Source organism: Impatiens glandulifera, chromosome 8 (genome assembly GCF_907164915.1).
Source record: "Impatiens glandulifera chromosome 8, dImpGla2.1, whole genome shotgun sequence".
NCBI classification, from domain to species: domain Eukaryota; kingdom Viridiplantae; phylum Streptophyta; class Magnoliopsida; order Ericales; family Balsaminaceae; genus Impatiens; species Impatiens glandulifera.
Window position 1 is genome coordinate 1,448,470 of NC_061869.1, and position 24,077 is coordinate 1,472,546.

At 33.7% G+C, this 24,077-nt stretch overlaps 1 protein-coding gene across 1 annotated transcript; it reads left to right on the top strand.

The window, feature by feature from the left end:
- The first annotated feature begins 594 nt into the window (after positions 1–594).
- LOC124912205 (dnaJ homolog subfamily C GRV2-like) lies at positions 595–17,875 on the top strand. The gene is made up of 23 exons (XM_047452769.1): positions 595–807; positions 959–1,584; positions 2,335–2,568; positions 2,722–2,809; positions 2,923–3,131; positions 3,276–3,377; positions 3,502–3,564; positions 3,742–5,961; positions 7,098–7,460; positions 9,335–9,475; positions 10,194–10,586; positions 10,664–11,158; positions 12,019–12,242; positions 12,336–12,680; positions 13,354–13,648; positions 14,105–14,551; positions 14,640–14,988; positions 15,325–15,668; positions 15,736–16,200; positions 16,479–16,603; positions 16,827–16,950; positions 17,255–17,323; positions 17,462–17,875. Exons 2-23 carry the CDS (start codon positions 1,093–1,095, stop codon positions 17,663–17,665), a joined length of 7,791 nt encoding a protein of 2,596 aa, XP_047308725.1. The 5' UTR covers positions 595–807; positions 959–1,092; the 3' UTR covers positions 17,666–17,875.
- The last annotated feature ends 6,202 nt before the right edge of the window (positions 17,876–24,077 follow it).

Here is a 24,077-nt window from a genome sequence, read left to right on the forward strand (position 1 = left end):
AGGCCTATTTTGCAAACATTATCAGGCGCGAACCTTTTCTGAAATTAAGGCTATTAGTAGGGCCATTTCATCAAATTTCCCATTAAATTCATGTTTTACTTAAGTTCCCAATTTATTTGCCCCTATCTCACGGCATTTTATTTATAAAAGAAAAATGACAAAATTATGTTTCTTGGTCAAAATTAAAATAAGAAGAAAATTTAGGGACAAAATATCAATTGTAAAAATTATTTTCTAGATAATATGACAAATTTCAAGGAAACCCCCTTGGTTTCCCCACTAAATGACATTTATTTAGCTTTTCTTCTTATACATTAAATAAATATTAATAATTAGATTATATACAAGATATATAACACACATTTCTCAAAGTAATAAAGCTCGATTTTGCCATCAAAGTATGCGTTGTTACTATAATTTTATTTTCCAGAAAGTTAGACGCTGTTTTTATTAAAGTACAGGGTAAAAAGTGAACAAATAGTAGTAGTTCGAGGACAACAATGAATTAAATTATTTCAGAAATTAGTAAAGTTTAGCAAATAAGGTGAGTTTTATTGTCACTTTCGCGGGTAAAGAAAACAGCTAAGCTAAGGTAAGCTAAGCCCGGCCATGAACAAAATGTACTGACCGAGACCGAGCCCCCCTTCATAGCTGTGATCTTCTTCATCCATATCACGTCATCAATCTCTATCTATAACCTTCTTCAACTTTGCCTTGATTCAATTCCTACTTTTACGACGACGACGACGATCATCTTCCAATTTCACAGCAAACAGATGCATATCACGACTACACATATACACTAAGGTTAGACCTCTTGGATTATCCGCATTTTATTGTTTTCCTTCTGAGTTTGTATTCTGTTGTGGATTCGATCAATTGACTTTTACTCTATGAAAGATTGATTGTGTTTCTATTATTAGGTAGGGTTTAGTGTGATCAGTCTTTGTTACTGTAGGTTTAGCGAGAAAACCGGAAGAACTGGGGGCGAATCAGTCCAGGGAGACCCCCTCGGCGGCGGCCGGTGCGGGACTATGGTTCTTTCTACGCCCTAGTCCGCCACGATCGCATACTCTTGCTTATCTACCTCAAATGGAATACGTTAACCGTCATCCTGCATCCGATAATCCTCCCCCTCCCCCTGAGGCTTCAACTACTACTTCCTCTTCTTCTTCATCTGCTGCTGCTGCTCCGTCTCCACATTCTCTCGAAGAGCAGGAGTATTTGGCAAGGTATCTGGTTATTAAGCATTCGTGGAGAGGACGGTATAAGAGAATTTTATGTATATCGAATAATTCAATTATTACTTTGGATCCTTCCACGCTTTCTGTCACGAATTCTTATGATGTCGGAAACGATTTCGAAGGAGCGATTCCGATTTTAGGAAGGGATGATAATTCACAGGAATTTAATATCAGTGTAAGGACTGATGGTCGTGGGAAGTTTAAGGGAATGAAGTTTTCATCCAAGTATAAGGCTAGTATTTTGACTGAGCTTCATAGGATAAGATGGAATAGGATCAGTACTGTTGCTGAGTTTCCTGTACTTCATCTACGGAGGAGGACTTCAGAATGGATTCCTTTTGTAAGTATTCTCATCTTGATATTTGAATGAAAATCTTTACTTAGAGAATTATCTCATGACATATGGTCAATATAAACTCAATTATCATTTAGGATGGTAAATTGACAAGCTTTGATATTTGTTTTAAGTAAGGATAAATATGGGTTGGAAAGGTATGTAATTTTAATCAATACAAAGTCCTACATGACTAAGAATGACAAATTTAATAATAATAAAAAAGTTACAACTGATGAGAATAGGAAAAGAGATTGATTTACCATGCATAGTCGTCTAATTTCTACCTTATGAGGAAGCACTGACATGAATATTGAAGATAACTTTAGAGTGTGAGTTAGATATTTTATAGTACTTGGAAGTTTATGTGTTAGATGCGCTTGTACAGCAGGTGACATACTACTTGGTACACATCCATCAGCTTTTATTTTCTGGTGGAAACTTTATTTGTCTTCATATCTCAACCCTGCTTATTAGGTGTGCAATTTCCAGATTCCTTTCTATTGTTAAGGAGTTCAGAATTTTTGCCTTCATGTATCCATTCAGCAGTTAGAAAATCATGGGTTGAAGCTTAGCGATTCCAGGCACATTCTTTAGCTTAGTAGCACTTGATGGATATATTTCCATGATAATAATCTTGTACTGGTTTTGGTTGATATATATATATATATATATAGTATCTTTCCTACTCAATCTTTCTTTTCCATGCTACAGCACATTTGGTGTTAGCAGTTTGTTGATTGATTGTTTTCACAGAAATTGAAGATCACTTATGTTGGGGTTGAAATTATTGACGTGAGATCTGGAGATCTTCGCTGGTGCTTGGATTTTAGAGATATGAGTTCTCCAGCAATTATACTACTTTCAGATGCTTATGGAAAGAAGAACAATGAGCCTGGAGGTTTTGTTTTGTGCCCATTATATGGAAGAAAATCAAAAGCTTTCCAAGCTACCTCGGGGACTTTAAATACTGCTATTATTTCACATTTGGTAAGGAATTCTCTATGATTAGTCTGCTCATAATTGTTGAACTACTTTTGCCTACTTCTGCTTGTGCACGCTATTTTGTATGGATGTCCTTTCATTCATAGAACTTTTCATGTTTGAATTGTGAAATTATGACAACCTTTTGAATTTTGATAGACAAAAACTGCCAAGTCTGTTGTTGGATTATCTCTGGCTGTGGACAATTCTCAAACTCTCACACCCTCTGAGTATCTTAAGATGAGGGGTAACTAACTATCCTAATGCAATTTGATTTTTTCTATCCACTTAATTTCATTCTTTGGTATTCATGTTTACAATTTCTTATATTTATTAATTGTCTCCACATAAAAATCGAAGCCAAGGAAGCTATTCGAGCAGAAGAAACTCCTTCTGGGGGGTGGTCAGTTACAAAGCTGAGATCTGCTGCTCACGGAACTTTAAATGTTCCTGGATCTAGTTTGGGAATCGGGCCAAAAGGAGGACTTGGGGAACAGGGCGATTCAGTATCACGTCAGCTCATTCTCACTAAGGTTTCACTTGTTGAAAGACGACATGATAATTATGAGGTAACAACTGTTGTCATTAGTTAAGGCCTTTGGTAGTGGATGGAAAAAAAACTGGAGAACCAAACATTACATCTTAAGTTTCCTGTCTTTATATCAGCTACAACATTTACAGTGTTACATCTTCTTGATTTTTATGTCATCCAGGTGGTTATTGTCCGTCCATTATCTTCCGTGAGTGCTCTCGTGCGATTTGCAGAAGAGCCTCAAATGTTTGCTGTTGAATTTAATGACGGTTGCCCTATTCATGTGAGTAGTTCTTATTCTCATAATTTTGGTCGATTAAAATAAATATTGATTTTCACATTCTTTATCTGGTAACTTAGACATAAAAGCAATAAGATTTGGTCATAATATCTAGTCTGCTTTTCAGGTATATTCTAGCACATCGAGGGATAGCTTGCTTGCTGCAGTTCGGGACGCATTACAATCAGAGGTAGGTATATGTGATTATTCTTGGATAAATGACTGAGTTTTCACCTTCTGGGTTGACAATGAACACATATTGTCATGAGGATTATAGGTGTTATTTACCTCACAACCTCATCTTTGCTGGCTAGATAATCCTAAAGATTCTTTTTTTGGGCTTAGAATAATGAAATGATTTATGCAGGGTCAATGCCCAGTACCTGTACTACCAAGGCTAACAATGCCTGGACATAGAATTGATCCACCTTGTGGGAGAGTCCACTTACAACTTGGGCAACTTACTATTGGACAACAACGTAATGTTGCTGACATCGAAAGCATGACCATGCATTTAAAACACCTGGCTGCTGCTGCTAAGGATGCTGTCAGTGAAGGAGGCTCTATTCCCGGATCAAGGGCTAAGTTTTGGCGTAGAATTAGGGAATTTAATGCATGTATTAGCTATGGTGGTGTGCTTCCTAACATAGAAGTGCCAGAAGTGACCTTGATGGCCTTGATCACAATGCTTCCTGCTGCTCCAAACCTCCCTCCAGATTCCCCTCCTTTGCCTCCTCATTCACCTAAGGCAGCTGCAACTGTTATAGGTTTCATCGCATGTTTGCGTAGATTGCTTGCATCTAGAAGTGCTGCCTCACATGTCATGTCTTTTCCTGCTGCTGTTGGGAGGATAATGGGATTGCTTAGAAATGGTTCTGAAGGAGTAGCTGCTGAAGCTGCAGGGCTTATTGCTGTACTTATCGGGGGTGGGCCTGGAAATATGAATTTAGTAACTGACACCAAAGGAGAATGGCATGCTACAGTTATGCACACTAAATCTGTTTTATTTGCTAGTAATAGCAATGTTATTATCCTTGTCAACAGATTAAGGCCTATGTCTGTTTCACAGCTATTATCAATGTCTATTGTTGAAGTTCTAGAGGCAATGATTTGTGAACCACATGGGGATACTACTCAATATACGGTATTTGTTGAGTTGTTGCGACAAGTAGCTGGTTTACGTCGTCGCTTATTTGCATTATTTGGACATCCTGCTGGGACTGTAAGAGAGACAGTTGCTGTGATTATGCGCACAATTGCAGAAGAAGATGCAATTGCTGCAGAATTCATGCGTGATGCTGCTTTGCGTGATGGTGCTTTGCTCCGTCATTTGTTGCATGCTTTTTTCCTTCCTTCTGGCGAACGCTGTGATATCAGCCGTCAACTTGTGGCGCTGTGGGCAGATTCTTATCAACCTGCTCTCGATTTGCTCTCCAGAGTGCTTCCTCCAGGCCTGGTTGCTTATCTACATACCCGTTTTGATGGGGTTCCACTTGATGGTACACAAAATGCATTAGATCAAGAAGGATCTTCATTGAGTAGTCGACAAAGGCGATTACTTCAGCAGAGGAAGGGTCGTGCAGCACATCTGACATCATCAGTTAAGACTGTTGAAGCTGACTTGGCAAGGCAGAGCAATGCTGGGGCCTTAAGATGGCCAGATGGGCAGCAGACGCCTGCAACTGATCCAAGTTCAGTAGTGGTTCCAGGTGCTATATCTCAAATTGCTAATACAGATGATGGTTTGACAGATTCAGGAGCTCCACAAACTGGTAACTTCGTGAATGCTCCCTCAACAAGTTTACAGGAGTTAAGTGAAACAAATGCTCTAAATCCTGTAGATTCTGTTGATCAAAATATGTCTGGCGTATTAAACACAGGGATACCTGGTCCTGCACAGGTTGTTATAGAGAGCACACCTGTGGGTTCTGGTAGACTTCTTTGTAATTGGCCTGAATTTTGGCGAGCATTTAGCCTGGATCATAATCGTGCAGACTTGATCTGGAATGAGCGGACCAGGCAGGAATTGAGGCAGGCATTGCAGGCTGAGGTTCATAACTTAGATGTTGAGAAGGAGAGAACAGAAGATATTGTTCCTGGTAGATCAACTATAAAGTCTGTGGCAGGGGAAGATTGTGCACCTTCTATATCTTGGAATTACTCAGAATTCCTTGTTAACTATTCCAGCCTATCCAAGGAAGTTTGTGTTGGCCAATATTATCTGCGTTTGCTTCTTGAGAGTGGCAGCAGTGGGAGGGTTCAGGATTTTCCACTTCGTGATCCCGTTGCTTTCTTTAGAGCCTTGTATCATCGCTTCCTATGTGATGCAGACACTGGACTGACTGTAGATGGTGCAGTTCCTGATGAAATGGGTGCATCTGATGATTGGTGTGATATGGGAAGATTAGATGGTTTCGGTGGAGGAGGAGGATCTTCAGTTAGGGAGCTCTGTGCGAGGGCAATGGCTATAGTTTATGAGCAGCACTACAAAACAATTGGCCCTTTTGAGGGCACTGCACATATTGCTGTCCTGTTGGATAGGACAGATGATAGGGCTTTAAGGCACCGACTTCTTCTACTATTGAAGGTATTTGAACTTAGATCTCATGTCCTTCATGTTCCTCTTTTCTTGGTCAAAATTTGGTTTCCTTTTGCTTGTTGCACAATTTATGTTTATCAACTTGTCGTACTCGTGTCCAGTAATCTCATCAAGGAATGCATGCCTTGAATTGGAAAAGTTAGATCAGTAGAATATTCTCATGTCTTAGAGTGTACTAATCCATCTTCACTTGAAAATTATGTATATGAATCTGATATTTTGTTTGTTTTGTTTTTCTTACCGAGTATTATCTTGTTCTGATTCACAAAGGGGAAAAAAAGAATGACAAAAGGGAGTATTTTATTTATTTTATTTTTCGAAAAGTTGAAGTTGTATTAATAAAGGTTCTTCATCATGTATCTCCAATGACGTTCTTAGTGTTGAATCTTCTTTCAAGGCTAACGGGTCATTTGCTAACTGTTTCCATTTGATGTTTTTGTTTGTACATTTTCACAAATATAGAAGAAAAACATTGTTTTAGCTAATTATATTTTTACAACAACTTCTCTTTTTACCAAAATTGTGAAAACAGTTGAATTTTTCAGTTGCATCTCTTTCTTCTGCATGATGGAATCATTTTTTATTTATACTTTACCAAAGAAAATACAGTTTGAATTACTCTTGCTTGATACCTTGTTACTCAAAGTTAGCAACGTTAGCTTCTCTCAGTCCTTTTAATATTTTTCTTCAAATATGGTTTGCATGATAAGTAAAATTTGCTGTTTCTATGGAATTTTCTATGCTAGTTATAGGAGAGATATGATTGGTAGAGAGAAACAAAAGAAATGTGAAGAGTAATTGTAGGTGTTTCAGTACATACCAGGCTTAGCAACATGAGGTATTCTCTTTTCATGTTGAGTAGGTTACTTAGCTGGTGTTTGGAAATTGTCAGGTTAGTTTGGTAAGTTCTTGGGAATTCATAATTGGAACTGATCAAGCTGCCAGCCTATCAGTTCATCACTGAGCTGCTCATAATATTTCTGGAAGCCTATAATAACTTATCTTTGCATCCCATAGAAGTATCTGACATGTTTGTTATCATTGTATATTAAAGCACTTGACCTGCTGTGCATCATTGCTATAAATCTATCAGCAATTTTCTGAACTATTTAATATTTATGCAGGTTTTAATGAAAGTTTTGACAAATGTAGAGGCTTCAGTCTTAGTTGGAGGATGTGTCCTGGCTGTTGATCTTCTGACATCCGCTCATGAAACTTCAGAAAGAACTGCTATTCCATTGCAAACTAATTTGTTAGCGGCAACTGCTTTCATGGAGCCCCTCAAGGAATGGATGTTTATAGACAAGGAAGGCACACAAGTTGGACCAGTGGAAAAGGATGCTATAAGGAGATCCTGGTCAAAGCAGGTTATTGATTGGACAACAAGGTGTTGGGCTTCTGGGATGTCTGACTGGAAGAGGTTAAGAGATATACGCGAACTTCGGTGGGCACTGGCTCTTAGGGTTCCTGTCCTCACTCCTACTCAGGTGCTGTTAGTTAGCTTTAATGTACACTAAGTTCATGTGATTATTGCTTACATCCCTTAAACCCAAGTATACCTTTATTGAGCAAAGTATGACCTCCTTGCCATGAAAGATGTGTCAACATGGATGCTCAGAAGTTTGTTGGCATTCTACAACATACCTAGTTGGTTTAAAATTCCATGATCTGTTTTCCCCCCTAAAAAGCCATGATTTGGTGCTTTGATGAATATAGTGTTGCATGCCAGGTGGAATGGTACAAAGAAAAGGATGAGGAACAATGATTTTGTTTGTTGATTATAGAAATAATGATGTTGGCATATGGAAATATAACAACCCGAATCAATAGATTTCACAATCTATAATTGCAGTGTGTGTTGTTTAGAAGTGTCAACTCAATTTAATAGTTAATCTAGTTTACTGAAAACAAAGTAATTTGTTGTTTGAAGCAAATAATTGCTTTTATGGCATGTTGAAGTTGTTTCCAAAATTCTTTTTCTGAATGTTTTTATAGATATTCCTTACATATAAATAAATGCTGAATTTGAATGCTGTAATCATTTTTCATGTATATATTCACTAGTTTTGTGGAAATAGTTCTCTTATTATTCTAGGCATTATTAGAACAGGGTACTGCATAGTGGATTTGGTTTCATTAGTTTTCTTAGTGCTCAAGTGACAAGGGTGCTTTCTAAGAGACCAAAGGTCACGGTTCGATTCTCACTTAGAACGCCTTAATTGAAGTGAAAGTCATGCCTGTGGGGTTAGCTGAATTTGAAGAATTAGAATATAAGTGATTTTAGAAATATTTAGATAATTAGTGTCATGGGACTATTAATTTCATATTAAATAAAAGGATTAGTATTGTTTAATTAATGTGAAACTCTCCTAAAAATTCTCTTAAATACTTGTCTAGGACCATCCATCAAGAGACAGCGAGGTGTTCTTTTTGTTTGGGGTGAGATTAGGGGTAGAAAGCTTTTCCCATGCATTTGCATGAGTTATGTATGTACACATTTTTAGTAATCTGATGGGACTTTTCTTACCTGTTACATGCAAAATGAGTTGACATGTAGGTGTTACCCAATAGATAGCAGATGGTAGGATATAGCAGATGGTAGGATATAGCAGATATGTGTATCACTTGGTCTAAGACTGGCTTATTGATAGATTTCGTTGAGGCCGATTATCTAAAAGTGGGAGACTGATCATCTTACATGGGATACATATAAGAGTTATGTAGTTAACCCACTAGGATAGAGCTCAAGTGGCAAGAGTTGATGCCTAAGAGACCAAAGGTTATGGGTTCGATTCCCACTTAGAATGTCTTAAGTTGAAGTAGGGGTCATGACTGTGGGGATCATACTATCTTCCTAAATAAAAAAAAATATAGGGGTTGTGTAGTTCTTTGTATGCCGAAGATTATTATCTTTTCGGGTTACTTTATGGGCTTGGATTGTTTTGTTTTGTTTTCTTTTGTTTAAGCTGTATATAGTCTAGAAAAATGACAGATTGTATTATTGAGAACTTGTTATTTAACTTATAATAGAGTTCATCCATTTATAGGATACATTACCTCTAATACTGGGTAATAATATCCTGATCAAATATAATTACTCTCGATCATATCATATTAAATTGATATTCTAATATCTAATATTCCCAACGCCTACATTCTCACATGCACCATTAGCGTGTAGGTCTGGGCATTATGGTACCTCACATGACCATGATCTGACACACAAGTTTATGCAGCTCACTTTAGAAGATTTGTAGGAGGCGTCCTTGTTGCTCGATTGTTATCCATTTATGTGAAGTGAACTTTTAAACATATTGCTTGGTCTGTTCCAGTTGCTCCCTAAGATTTGCTTACTTTGTAGGTTGGGGATGCAGCATTGTCTATATTACACAGCATGGTATCAGCACATTCAGATTTAGATGATGCTGGAGAACTAGTTACACCAACACCAAGAGTAAAAAGGATCCTGTCAAGTCCTCGCTGTCTTCCACACATTGCACAGGTAAACCTTGAGTTTTAGTTTCATGTTTGTTGGTTTCAGTTCTATGTGCTGAGATTGTTTAGATACACAGACAGGGTTGAGTGAATATCACATATAGATGCTATATTTGAACCACAAGATTTTAGGTAACTGCTGAAGATAAAGGTTTTTATGAAGAGGTGACTAGAATTTCTTAATCTGTCTTAGAAAGTCAAGCATTTTTTTAGGGAGTAGTGGTTTCTACATGTTTACCCTGTATGGAGGTTGTTTTTGTGTGTTATAGAATTTGATCTTGACAAGGGTCACAATTTTATGAGTTTCTTCTTAGTATGTACAGAAATGTATCTGCATGGAAGGGTGGATGATTTTTGTTCTTGCGTTTTGTGAAGATATCTATCATTTGAAGGGTGAATTTATTTAGAAGATTTTTGTTTTGTGAACATCAATTCTATGAAACCCCATTTAGATGTGCTACAAATTTTGTGAGGATATTTTGTACTACTTTAAGGACAAGAGTGATTTATATCTTTTTATGTGAATGTGGATTTGTGCAAATTACTTCTTTTAATGCATCATCTTCTTGTGTAGTTAATTTGTTTTTGGAATGAGGATATATGTGTCCACTACCTTTATTTTTAGAACATTACAAATATGTATGATCTCCTGGCTATAACTATAAGAATTATGTATCTGATACTCAAATGAATTATTTCTCTCATTTCTTAATTTATGGAATCAGGCCATGCTTACCGGAGAACCAACTATTGTAGAGAATGCTGCAGCATTATTGAAGTCCGTTGTCACAAGAAATCCTAAGGCAATGATAAAGCTGTATGGTACAGGAGCATTTTATTTCGCATTGGCATACCCTGGATCAAATCTCCTCTCGATTGCACAATTGTTCTCTGTTACACATGTCCATCAAGCATTTCATGGTGGCGAAGAAGCCGCAGTTTCTTCTTCTTTGCCATTGGCCAAACGTAGTGTGTTGGGAGGTCTTCTTCCCGAGTCTCTGCTTTATGTATTGGATCGAAGTGGTCCAGCTGCCTTTGCTGCAGCTATGGTTGCTGATTCTGATACTCCAGAAATCATATGGACTTACAAAATGAGGGCAGAAAATTTGATTCGCCAGGTGAAGGGGGTGTATTCATTAGTGTCATATCTAACTCTGAATCTGAAATTTAGTTCTAACATATAGTCTCATTTCAGGTTTTGCAACACCTTGGGGACTTCCCTCAGAAACTATCCCAACATTGTCATTGTCTGTATGATTATGCTCCAATGCCACCAGTAACATATCCTGAGTTGAGGGATGAAATGTGGTGTCACCGTTATTACCTTCGAAACTTATGTGATGAAATTCGATTTCCAAATTGGCCTATAGTGGAACATGTTGAGCTGCTACAGTCTTTGTTGGTAATGTGGCGTGAAGAATTGACACGAAGACCTATGGATCTATCTGAGGAAGAAGCCTGCAAAATCTTGGAAATATCCTTAGATGATGTGTCCAAAGATGACTTTAAGGCTACACATGCTGTAGAACTGTCTGAGGAGACTCCTGGCATATCAAAGCAGATTGAGAATATAGATGAAGAAAAACTTAAAAGGCAATATAGGAAACTTGCAATGAAATACCATCCTGATAAAAACCCCCAAGGAAGAGAGAAGTTTCTTGCAGTGCAGAAAGCTTATGAACGTCTGCAGGTAAATTGCAAATTGCTTGCTAACTTTTTTAAAGAACTCAGTGAGCTTATTTTCTTGGCCATGAACATTGTGCAAAATAGAAAAAAAAAATATGTGCCTTTGGTTAATATCATATTTTCTTTACCGGTGGAGCTGACTATTATTCCAACAAAACTGTGGGTTTGTTTTCCCAATCTTTAAGGACATTTGTTTAAAGGTTTCTTAATCATGAATGACACACTGTTCTTGTCAGCATCCTCAATAACTAAAAAACAATAACCTAAACTGACTCACTGGGGATCCTTGGTTTTCTGAAAAGAGTCTGCATATAGGTCTATCTCACTATTCTTTCTGCTCAGGTTTTTGTTTTGTGCGTGATATAGTGTGCTAATTATAATTATGACTATTCATCATGCAACTTTTTTAATGCATGGATCACATACTCTAGACATGCTAATAAAGATGGTTGAGTTGTGTGTAGGCTAGGCTGGTGATATTTTGCTTTTAAAGGCATACTTTTAAACCTTTATTTTTGCTTTTTTGATGGTTGAGTTGTATGTAAATAGTTAAAGACATAAAGATCTAGGAATAAAATATGGTTATTGAGGACAGTTTGGACATTGCTTAGTGGAAAAGGTATATTATGCAGATTGTTGTTACTTTGTTTCATCTTCTTGCAATCCTTCTTCTGTCTGAACTGTAGTTATAGAGAACAATTGGACCACTTACATTTTTTATTGACATGTGACTAATACAGTAGTTAAAAATTCAATTCAAGTATTCCTAAATACCATGTTCACTGATTGTCCCAAGGCCGTTATACAGGGTTGCTTGTGCAGTTTGCTAATGTTTGTTAATCTTATTCTTGTTGGTTGGTATAGGCTACCATGCAGGGGTTACAAGGTCCTCAGCCTTGGAGATTACTTCTTCTACTGAAGGGACAATGCATCTTGTACAGGCGATATGGAGATGTATTGGAGCCATTTAAATATGCTGGGTATCCAATGCTATTGAATGCAGTCACTGTGGACAAAGATGATAATATTTTCCTTTCAACTGATAGGGCACCTCTTCTAGTTGCTGCTTCCGAGCTGCTTTGGTTGACGTAAGTTCCTTTGCTGCCTCTCCTGTTTTAATTGTTAATTTCTTATCTTGTCAAATTTTTCTTTGTTCAGTTTTTATAACCATGGATGTTCAGGTGTGCATGTTCTTCACTAAATGGCGAAGAGTTTGTAAGAGATGGTGGAATACAGCTGCTTGCTATTCTTCTTTCCCGATGCATGTGTGTGGTTCAGCCAATGACTCCTCCTACCGAACCGTCAGCTATTATTGTCACAAATGTGATGCGAACATTTTCTGTTCTGAGTCAGTTTGAAAGTGCCAGAAATGAAATACTCAGATTTTCTGGACTGGTGGAGGATATTGTACACTGCACTGAACTTGAGCTTGTAGCTCCCGCTGTTGATGCCGCACTTGAGACTATTGCAAAAGTTTCTATCTCCTCAGAGCTACAGACAGCCTTACTAAAGGCTGGTGTTCTATGGTTGGTTCAATGCATTTTCTTCTAAACCTACTATTTATACTGTCATAGTGAGGCTCTAAGTTTAGATATCATTTATGTGCCAATTATAATTGTAAGTCTTTTCTTTAAAAAAAATCTAATTGTAAGTCTTTTCTGTCCTTTTCATGTTTATTTTGGGTAGCTCCATATAACCATATCACTTGTCCTCCTATTCAATACAAATGATCATTAGGATGGCGTGTGTTTTGTTTGAAACACTTCGTTCCAGCTAGAGCAGCATGAATGCAAAATAAATTTAACCAATAGATAAGCTTCATCTGTCAAAACATGTTGCCTGAACTGATTATTCCCTTTCACAGACATAATAATTTATCTTTTCACACTGGCAGCAACAAATATAAATCCTTTGGGTCATTGGGTATGACTTATTCTCTTCCATTCTCCACCCATTATTTATTTGTTTAGAACTCTCATCAATTTGAGCAAGGCAGGCATGTCGTTTTATGGCATATTATTGCTACTGATTGTATGATGGAGTGTGTTTCCCCATCTGCACGAATGATCTAAGACCTAATAATTTTGTCAAATGGAGTATGCATATAGGAGATAGAAATCAGGGATACTATGCTTCATCATGACATTATCCTCAGTTTCTTGATTTCTGGCATTAATTGAATATTTGGTCATGTTTCAGGTACCTTGTGCCGTTATTGTTTCAATTTGATTCTACTGCTGAGGAATCTGACGTAAAGAAGACACACAGTGTGGGTGCTAGTGTTCAAGTTGCCAAGAATCTGCATGCTGTTCTGGCATCTCAAGCATTGTCAAAGCTTAGTGGTTTGGCCACAGAGGAGAATCTAACACCCTATAATCAGTCTGCTGCTGATGTTCTGAGAAATTTGCTGACCCCTAAACTTGCCAGCATGCTGAAAGATCCTATGCCAAAAGAACTCCTCGCAAAATTGAATTCAAATCTGGAGACACCAGAGGTAGATATTAATTTTATTATTTCTTTTTGCCTTCTTCTGGGATAGATAAATGTCCTTTCTGGACCATAGATGGATTACTATGCCCTAAATATCATCAGCAGAGTTAAATGATATTTAATGCCTAGAAATGTCAGAGATGAGTTACTATTTGGATGTTAGGTTATATCGTTTCATTGTGGCTATTCTAGTCTATTTCTCCTTTTGCTCTCTACATCATTTCTTTTAAGAGAAACTCTGTACTTTACTAACATATGATATAGGTGCCTTCTAGTTTTAATCTTTCTGATTATTTTTAATTGTATGGCTACCTAATTTTTTTTTACCAATATTGAATGAAAAAATAAATTATTCTTGGTAGATCTTCTCTAAGTAATATTTTGTTGAGCTGTCCAAGTTTCCTCAGTCAAGTTTTCTATTTAATTATATGTTTTCAAGCAAGCTCGTCTGTTTTTGCAGATTATATGGAACTCTTCAACGCGAGCAGATTTATTAAAATTTGTGGACCAGCAGCAAGGAAGCCAAGGCCCAGATGGTTCATATGATCTAAAAGATGCAGAATCTTTTGCATACGAAGCATTATCAAAAGAACTGTTTGTTGGTAATGTTTATTTGAGGGTCTACAATGATCAACCAGATTCAGAAATTAGCGAGCCAGAAGCTTTCTGCTTTGCTCTTGTTGATTTTATTTCATGTTTGGTCCACAACCACTTGACTACCACTTCAGATGTTCAGATGGATGGATCATCCTCCGATACATCTCAACTTCAGTCCACTGACACTGATATCGCAAGTAATGGGCAGCATGTTTCTGATGATTCTCTGGAACAATTTGATGATAGAGTAATGAACAAGGAGGATCCAAAACTGATTAAGAAACTGGAATTTGGATTGACATCACTTCAGGTTCAGAAGCTATTGAATTCTGGTCAACTGTTTCCTGTAGAAAATTTTGAAGCATTACTTTCCTAACATTCCTGTTTTGTTTCTGCAGAACTTGCTGACTAGCAATCCACCGTTGGCATCTGTATTCTCTATTAGAGAAAAGTTATTACCTCTCTTTCAATGCTTGTCAGTAACTGCTACTACAACAAAGTGCAACATTCCTCAGCTTACTTTGACAGTGTTCTCTCTGTTGACTGCACATGCTCCTTGTTTGGAAGCCATGGTTTCTGATGGATCTGGTCTTTTGCTTTTGTTACAAATGCTCCACTCTTCCCCTGACTGCCGTGAAGGGGCACTTCATATTCTCTACGCCTTAGCAAGCACACCAGAACTAGCATGGGCGGCAGCCAAGCATGGTGGAGTGGTGTACATTCTTGAACTTCTCCTTCCCATGCAAGGTATATACTGTGGAAATAGTCAAACTAGATATATTTTATTCTCTTAGTTATTTTTATATATATTAGAATAAAATAGTTGAGATATTCTAAGGATTCTGATTTACCTTAATTGAGGAAATTAGAATTATATTAATTGTGATATTTTAGGGATTCTGATGTATTCTAATTAAAGAAATCAGCTCCTACACTTGTATAAATAGGTATAACCTATTGTGAGAACAATACATCAAAAACATCTCTTTCTCTCTCCATTCAAAAAATTCCACACTATTTTTATTTTCTTCTGGTTTAGATGCTATTCAAACAATGCTGAATATGTAAATGAACTTCTTGCAGAAGAAATCCCTCTACAACAAAGAGCTGCAGCTGCATCTTTGATGGGGAAACTTGTTGGACAACCAATGCATGGACCCAGAGTGGCAATAACGCTTGCAAGGTTTTTGCCGGATGGTCTGGTTTCTATTATTAGGGATGGGCCTGGTGAAGCTGTTGTAATTGCACTTGATCAAACTACAGAGACTCCGGAGCTTGTGTGGACACCAGCAATGGCAGCTTCTTTGTCTGCACAAATTGCTACGATGGCGTCAGACCTATACCGTGAGCAGATGAAAGGTCGTGTGGTTGATTGGGATGTACCAGAACAAGCATCTGGCCAGCAGGAAATGAGAGATGAACCTCAGGTATGAATCAAATCTTCTTATGTGAATGCATTTGAAACTAGTTTCTTATCTAGTTTCTTCAATTTAGGTGGGTGGAATTTACGTCAGACTTTTCTTGAAAGATCCGAAATTTCCTCTTAGAAATCCAAAAAAGTTTCTGGAAGGCCTGTTAGATCAGTACCTTTCTTCAATTGCTGCCACGCATTATGACCAGGCAGTTGATCCTGAGCTGCCCCTACTTCTTTCGGCTGCACTGGTGTCACTATTGCGGGTACATCCAACTCTTGCAGATCATGTTGGGTACCTTGGGTATGTGCCAAAGCTTGTGTCTGCAGTAGCCTATGAAGGAAAGCGGGAAACAATGTCCACAGAAGAGATGAATAATGGACATTATGCAGATGAAATGTGTCAAACTGACGATAATCCTACTCAGCCAAGCTCACCAACTCCTCAAGAACGTGTTCGTCTGAGTTGCTTACGTGTCCTGCATCAACTTGCAGCAAGTACAACATGCGCTGAAGCTATGGCCACTACTAGTGTAGGAACACCTCAGGTATGTGTAGTGTTTTTTTTTTAAGAAACAGAGTTATTCCAGAATAATTTGAATGCTTTTTATAAATATTGGTATTAGATATTAATATTATCTTGGTTTGCTGATTTGACACGCTTTATTGTCTTCTTGTATGGTAAATATGTAACTATTCTTGGTTCTTGATCAAAAAATGGAATTTTGAAGTGTCAAGGAGGCCTAGCCGGCGTAAAAATTATATATTGTTTTAAAAAAAAATTGTCCCTTTACTCTGTTTTTACTCGTCTTCCTCTTGTTTGCAGGTTGTTCCTCTTCTAATGAAAGCTATTGGCTGGCCTGGTGGAAGCATACTGGCTCTGGAGACACTAAAGCGTGTTGTAGTTGCTGGAAACCGAGCTAGGGATGCCCTTGTCGCACAAGGACTTAAGTGAGTTTAAATTATTCAAAACATTTAACACCTCATATTCTTGGCTTGATCATGCTAATAAGGTTCTGAGTAGTAGTAATATAGTTTCTATTGATTGTAACGTGGGTTAGTTTACTGCAATTCTTACACAATTTGATGCTTTTCATGTGAGGAATCTTCATAATTCTGCACATTTTGCTATTGAAAATGGAATTTATTAAATGGGTTGATCGGATTGATGCAGAGCTGGTCTTGTTGAGGTGCTTCTTGCTCTTCTTGATTGGAGGGCTGGAGGAAGAAGTGGACTTTGCTCACAGATGAAGTGGAGTGAATCTGAAGCATCCATTGGCCGGGTGCTAGCTATTGAGGTTGGTTAACATTTATTCCATCGTGAATGCTATATATATCTCTTTTACTTTTTTGCAAAAAAGAAAAATTCCTTGTATTTATGATGAAAAAGATTTAGAGAGTTTTTAATGAGACGCTGAACAACTAAATAATCTGATTTATACTCATTTCAATCCCCATTTGTTTTTCTGTGTTTGCCTTTTAATGATTAAAAGAAAGAAAAAAAATCTGTTATGGTTCTTGACATTTCCTGGATTAATAGAAATAAATATGGTTTGTTGGACACTATTACTTAACATATAGGGTCTATCAATGCTTCTACAGGTTTTGCATGCTTTTGCAACAGAAGGAGCCCACTGTGCTAAAGTGCGAGAAATATTAAACGCTTCTGATGTAAGTTCAAAAACCAGATATCCCATTTGGAAACCCTCTCTGTTTGTTGGATGTGGAAACCGCCAATAAATTTATTAATTTGTGTTTGACTAATTAAGTTTCATTTCCAAACGCAATCTCATATGGAAAAATGTGCAGGTATGGGGTGCTTACAAAGACCAAAAGCACGACCTTTTCCTTCCTTCAAATGCACAATTATCAGCTGCTGGAGTTGCGGGTTTAATAGAGAGTTCATCATCCAGGCTTACCTATGCCCTTACAGCTCCACCATCAGCACCTAATGTATCGAGGTCACCACCAGCAGCGATTGGATATGATTTTAATGGAAAGTCGGATCTGTGACAATAATAGACAAGAATATTAACGCTTATTTGACCACGCTTGAATGCACAAAAGAAAGTGTTGTTGGATCATACTAACTAACGAGATCAGAAAACCGATATCTATATATATATATATATATGATACATCTGTATAGAGATCGATGTTGTACAGTGAGTATTTTCTCCCTTCATTTTATTTATTTCTTTTGCCGCCGCATGTGCTTTTGCTCCATTGTGATGATCTTCATCTTTCTGTCATGTATATGTAATTTCATTTCATATCAAACCTATTTGTGCCCTCATGATTTTTCAAGAGATTTAATCCTTTTTTTACTGAGTTTTTTTTATACAAGTAACTGACTCATCTGATATTTACTTATTGGTTAAAAAAGAGATGAAGATTATGATGTAAAAAATGTCACATTGTTAATATGTACCATAGTTTTTACTAGGGTGGGTATATTTTTATCCATACATTATTGAAAATATATATGAAAAATCATATATATATAAGATTATGAAAGTTACATAATAGATACTTTGAGAGTTCTAAATTTGTTTGAAAAAACGAAAAAGAATAAATATGCTATATTTGGATAATGAAATGAATTTATTATGATTGTCTGACCTAAAGGTGGTTGGTTGAATGATTTTTTACCTTGGAATGGAAAAAATAAAATCTTAAGGGTGCTTTGTTGGAGGGTTTTCTACCTTGGAATGGAAAAAACATTAATTAGGGTTGTTGGTTCTTGGTTAGTGGATGCCATTTCACAAGAATAGTTTGATTATTCAATAATTCTCCATTCCTCTTTAAAAAAAAATAATGAGATTCTTTATTTTTCTTTCTCTTAATTATATTTATATTATATATATAATGTTATAATTATATTATTTATTTATTTATAATTAAAATAATAATAATAATTTTAATTTATTTATTAAAAATATTATTTTAATTATTTAAAAATAATATCAAGTGGTTATTTTAAAGAAAATATTATTATTAATAATTTTAATATTATATATTAATAATAAAATTAATTAAAATATAAAACCTTAAAAGTAAAAGAAAAAGGGAAATAATAATAATTTTATATAAAAAATTTATTCGAAAAAAATTATAAGTTAAATATGAAATATTTTAATGGAACTATTATTATCTTATAATATGTGCTATTAAATATAATTTTATATTTAAGGTATAAATATGATTAATTTGTAGTTTATTTGGTCCTATTAATATATAATGTTGTAAAGAATTTTATCCTATATTATTTATGTTTAACTAATGAATTTTTAATTATAATTCTAAACAAAAAATCATTGATGATAGGTTAAGAATTCTTCTAGAAAAATCTGGTAACATAGACATAGTGCAAAGGTTTTAGAGATATTAGGTCTAAATATTAGGTTTTAATATTTTTATTAAATTTTGACATAATTAATTTTTTATAAAAATAATACGGGCAACGAAGTGTATCGAAAGCATCATTCTTCGTGTCTTGTCACATGCGTAGGGGAGAGAAAAAAATAAAAGATAAAAAAATAAAAAAAAAATCTAAATTCATTTCTTGCACGTTTACGTCATTTCATCTCTTTCTCAACTCTCTCCGACGAAAATCGTCAAACCAAAAACCCTAGATCTATTTATTGCGTGAACTCAAACACTACAAAATTTTCTGTCGTAATGGAAGGTTTTTCAGCTTTAATTATACAAAAACATTTTATTTTGTATAGATAATGCCTAACTTTTTCGATTTTAATGTTCAGGATTAACCGAGTCAACGTCAGATAAGATGAATCATTGAACAAATCGTCCGTTGAACTCGAAAGGTACAGAACAAGGCCATGTTTTAGCTGGAGAATATGTCCTTGTAAAAACAAGAACAAGGCCATGTTCTTTTATTTTCTTTTCATTTTAAAAAATGGTAATTTTTTTTTAAACAATTTCATGTTTGGAAAGTGAAGTTAATTAACATCAAAATACACAATATGAAGTGATATTGCTGATGTTGATGATAGTTAGATTAATATGTATTTGAATAATTGATCATGTTTTAAAATCTCAAGTTGTTTTAACATTTCAATTTCAAAAAAACTTGAATATTTTTCAAACCAGAAAGGCGCTGAATGTAAAATTATTTTGAAAAAAAAATTAAGTTTTTTTAACTGGAAAAGGCATTGAACATGTTTTATAGGCGCTGAAACATTAAATTCTTTAAAAAAAATTGTGTATTTTAATTGAAAAATGCGTTGAACATGACGTTAATATGCGCTAAACATTAAATTCTTTTGAAAAAATTTATGTTAACTGAAAAACGGCGATGAACTTGATGTTCATAAGCGCTGAACATCAAATTCTTTAGAAAAAGAACTAAATTTTTTTAAATGAAAAAGACGCTGAATATACGTTTATAGGCGCTGAACATAACATTCATAGACTCTGAACATGATTTTTTTTTTAAAACTAAGTTTTTTAATTTAAAAATGCGTTGAACATCACGTTCATAGACGCTGAAAAATAAATTCTTTTGATAAAATATAGTTATTGTGTTTTTACAAGAACATAACCTTCAAATACATATTAATCTAACTATCGCCAACATCATCAGTAACCTCTACTATAATTTAACAAGATTCTAACAACTAAATCTATAGTAAAAACAGTAAAAATATAGAAATAACTTACTTTTTGCAATTAACGCTGACTAGAACAATTCTAGTAAGTTTGTTTTGTTTATGAAAAGTTAAAAAATATAATGGCTAGATAAAGACGACGAAATCGGAAAAACGAACAAAAATAGGGTTTGGAGTCTAAACCAAAAATATTGGTACCGTACCGATAATTTCGATATCGGTACCCTACCTTATATACTCAAAAAATCGAATTTTCAATATTTTGCGTTGCGATATTTTTAATATACCGAAAATATCGATAATTTCCCCCCACATTTTTACTAATTTAATTGACATATTTAAATATTTTATTTTTCCGCTACAAAATAATTTTTAAAATGAACATTTTCAAATAAGTTAATGTTTGACATGAATTTTCATAAATCATTAGATTATACTGAATTAGTATATATAAGAACACAAACAATTTTTATCAACAACAAAACATTTTCATTTTTGTTAAAGCTTGTTTAAAGTTTGGCTTAAAGCCATGATTAGATATTAGTTGTCATTATGGGTACTAAGAGTGTATGTAAACCCATAATCTTGACATTCAACCACTCAATTTATTAGGGTTAGGTTCCGTTGAGAAGTTTGAATTTAATCGATCACCATCACTTCACAATGAAACAAACATGGATCATGATCATCATGCATTCATGCGGTCCTAACTCCTAACTCCTACCTCCTATATATAATAATATATTCAACTTATGATGGCTTTTAATTAAATTCCCATTACAAAACTTCAACCACTTTTTTTTTTTTCTTTTTTATCTTGGCTTATCTATAGCCATTTATGAAAAGAATATTGATTTCAACACAATAATTAGTAGTTCAAATGTATTTACTTTTAGTCCAAGATATTAAATGTAAATTCGGTTTTAATTAAAAACGTATAAAATGTGATAAACAAATATTAGGATATGGATGTTATTTTGGAACAATTGGAAGAGTTCTAAAATAAAGTGAAATTGATTAATAAAATGAGAATGAAAAATAGAGTTTGAGTGGGTTTGAAAAAAAATGGTAAACTTAAATAAAATATTTGGAAAATTATCGATAAAAAGAATAAATTAAATTAAAAACAAATAGAAAATTAAGAGGTTAATAATTATTATTATTTTGTTTTTTTCAGGGTGTGAGCCATCAAAACCCTAAACTACATCCTCTCATAAACTCAAATTGGAAAATTAAATTAGATTCAAAAACTTTAAGTCTCTTATGCTATGCTTGACTAGCTCTTAAATCATTGATAAATTTTAAATAGAAAATTTATTGAGTATTTAAAACAAAATAATAATGCAGCCAGCCATCCATTAAGCAGTTTCCATATAATATCAACTTAATTTAGTGGATTAATTAATATGTGGGGTCTCATTTTCATTTCAAGAAATGTATAGACATAAGCAAATTATTTGCCTTGTTTCCTTTTAATATTAATTAAAAATATTTAATAAAATTGAAACAAAAAATAAAATAATTATGCATAATGAATCACATAAATGATGGTTGTTTGGATTTTGGAAAGTTAAGTGCCTAAATAAAGAAAAGGTAAATTATAAAGTGAATATGAAAATTAAGGGGGGAAAAGTTAAAGAGTTTATTTATATGTTTTTCCATATTAATTTGAATTAGGCTTAAATTAATGATAAAACGGCTAGACGAGGAAGTTGAAAGCTCCTTAGAGCATTTATGTATATGGATAATTAACCATTATTTTTATTTATTTTTTATAAAAAAAAAATTATGGGCATATATCAAACATAAGTATATTCATTATATTTTTAAGAAATTTTAATTTATTTTCCCATATAACTAGATAACTTTATATCACTTAATTTTTGATTTAAGATATTTTGAAGTTCGAATATGTTAGCTATAAGGTATATAGGATTTCTCAACATACCATCTTTTGTTTATGAAAAGAGAAAATTATAGGTGATATTGAGATTACAAATAAACATTATTAAGCTTTGAATTAATAGATCTAAAAATAGAATTTTCATAAATAGTGGCTAAAGAAAGAAATAATAGTTGCCAAAATTAATGTTGTGGGCCATAAATATTGCCCACATATTTGGTCCATATTGAAAATAATGTTTGACGAATGAGAAAAAAAATCAATAAAAGCCACCTGGCTATTATCCACGTGGAGCATGCCCAATAACTTTATAAAATAATTGATTCTTTAATATTTTCTCATATAAACAATTATAAATTGGGCTTGTTTGATGTGGATTTTATAAATTCTAAAACATATTAACATTTTTAATATGAAAATTATTAATTCAGCATTTTAATTTTTCTCTTAAATAATCTCATCTCGATCACACATCAGATTATGATAATAATATAGAGTAAGAATAAAGAGTGAAAATTTAGTGTCATGAATTATGTTGAAAATAATGTGGTCAGTGGGTCCATATTAGTGGACTTGAAATTTCTCCTTATTAGATTTTAAGTTCATTCATGTGTTGTCACGTCATTTCCGACATTAATCATGCACCAAATTTTCGCTTTATCATTACTTTATAATATATCTGTTTATAATATATTTGTGTTGTTGAATATAAATTTATTTAAGTATAATAAAAATATTAATTAGTATACTAATATCATTTTAATAGTTAAATTATTTAGTTTATAAGGCCATGAAATAAGAAGAAGGCAAACCGATTGAATTAAATAAATAAATGTAATTAGTTACATGAAACATAAAGATGAAGTCAATAGAAGTAAATCCAATAAAACTATTGATTCCTTAATATTTTCTCATATAAACAATTATAATGGGCATGTTTGATGTGAATTGTATAAATTCTAAAACATATTAACATTTTTAATATCAAAATTATTAATTCAACATTTTCATTTCTCTCTCAAATAATCTCATCTCAATCCCACTATGATAATAATATCGAGTAATGATAAAGAATAAAAATTTAATGTCATAAATTATGTCGAAAATAATGTTGTCACTTGAGAGCATATTAGTGAAAAATTGAAATTTCTCCCTATCATATTTCAATATTAATTCGTGCACTAAATTTTTGTTCTATCATTACTCAGTAATATAACTATATTATTGAATATAAATTTATTTAAATATAATAAAAATATTAATTAGTATACTAATATCATTTCAATAGTTAAATTATTTAGATGATAAGGTCATGAAATAAGAAGAATTGAGGCAAAACCGAATTAAATAAATGTAATTAGTTACGTAAAGTTGAAGTCATTAGAAGTAAATCCAATAATACTGTTGACTACTGCGCATTATGGCATCATCTTCAGATATTATTTTGTTTTTTATATCAAAATATTTAACTTAATTTATGAGTTTCTCAACTAATTAAATAAAATTTATTGTTTTAAATCTGAATATATATATATATATATATATATATATATATATATATATATATATATATATATATATATAAAAAAAAAATTAATTAATTTCATCATTTTAAACTAAAAAAATCAAGTTTTTCTTTGAAACTTTTTATATACATGCAAACTGTATATGTATATATATAATATAATATATATTATTAATATAAATAAGTTGTTAATAAATTAATTATTAGATATATTATGTTTGAAAAAATCTTCAGAATAAACAATATATTAAGTATTAGTTATTTAAAAAGTTTAATGATGATCAAATATTAAGGTGAATATCATCTATTTAAATGGTAATATAAAAAAAAATATAGTTAATTAAAAATAGTTTAAAAAATATATAT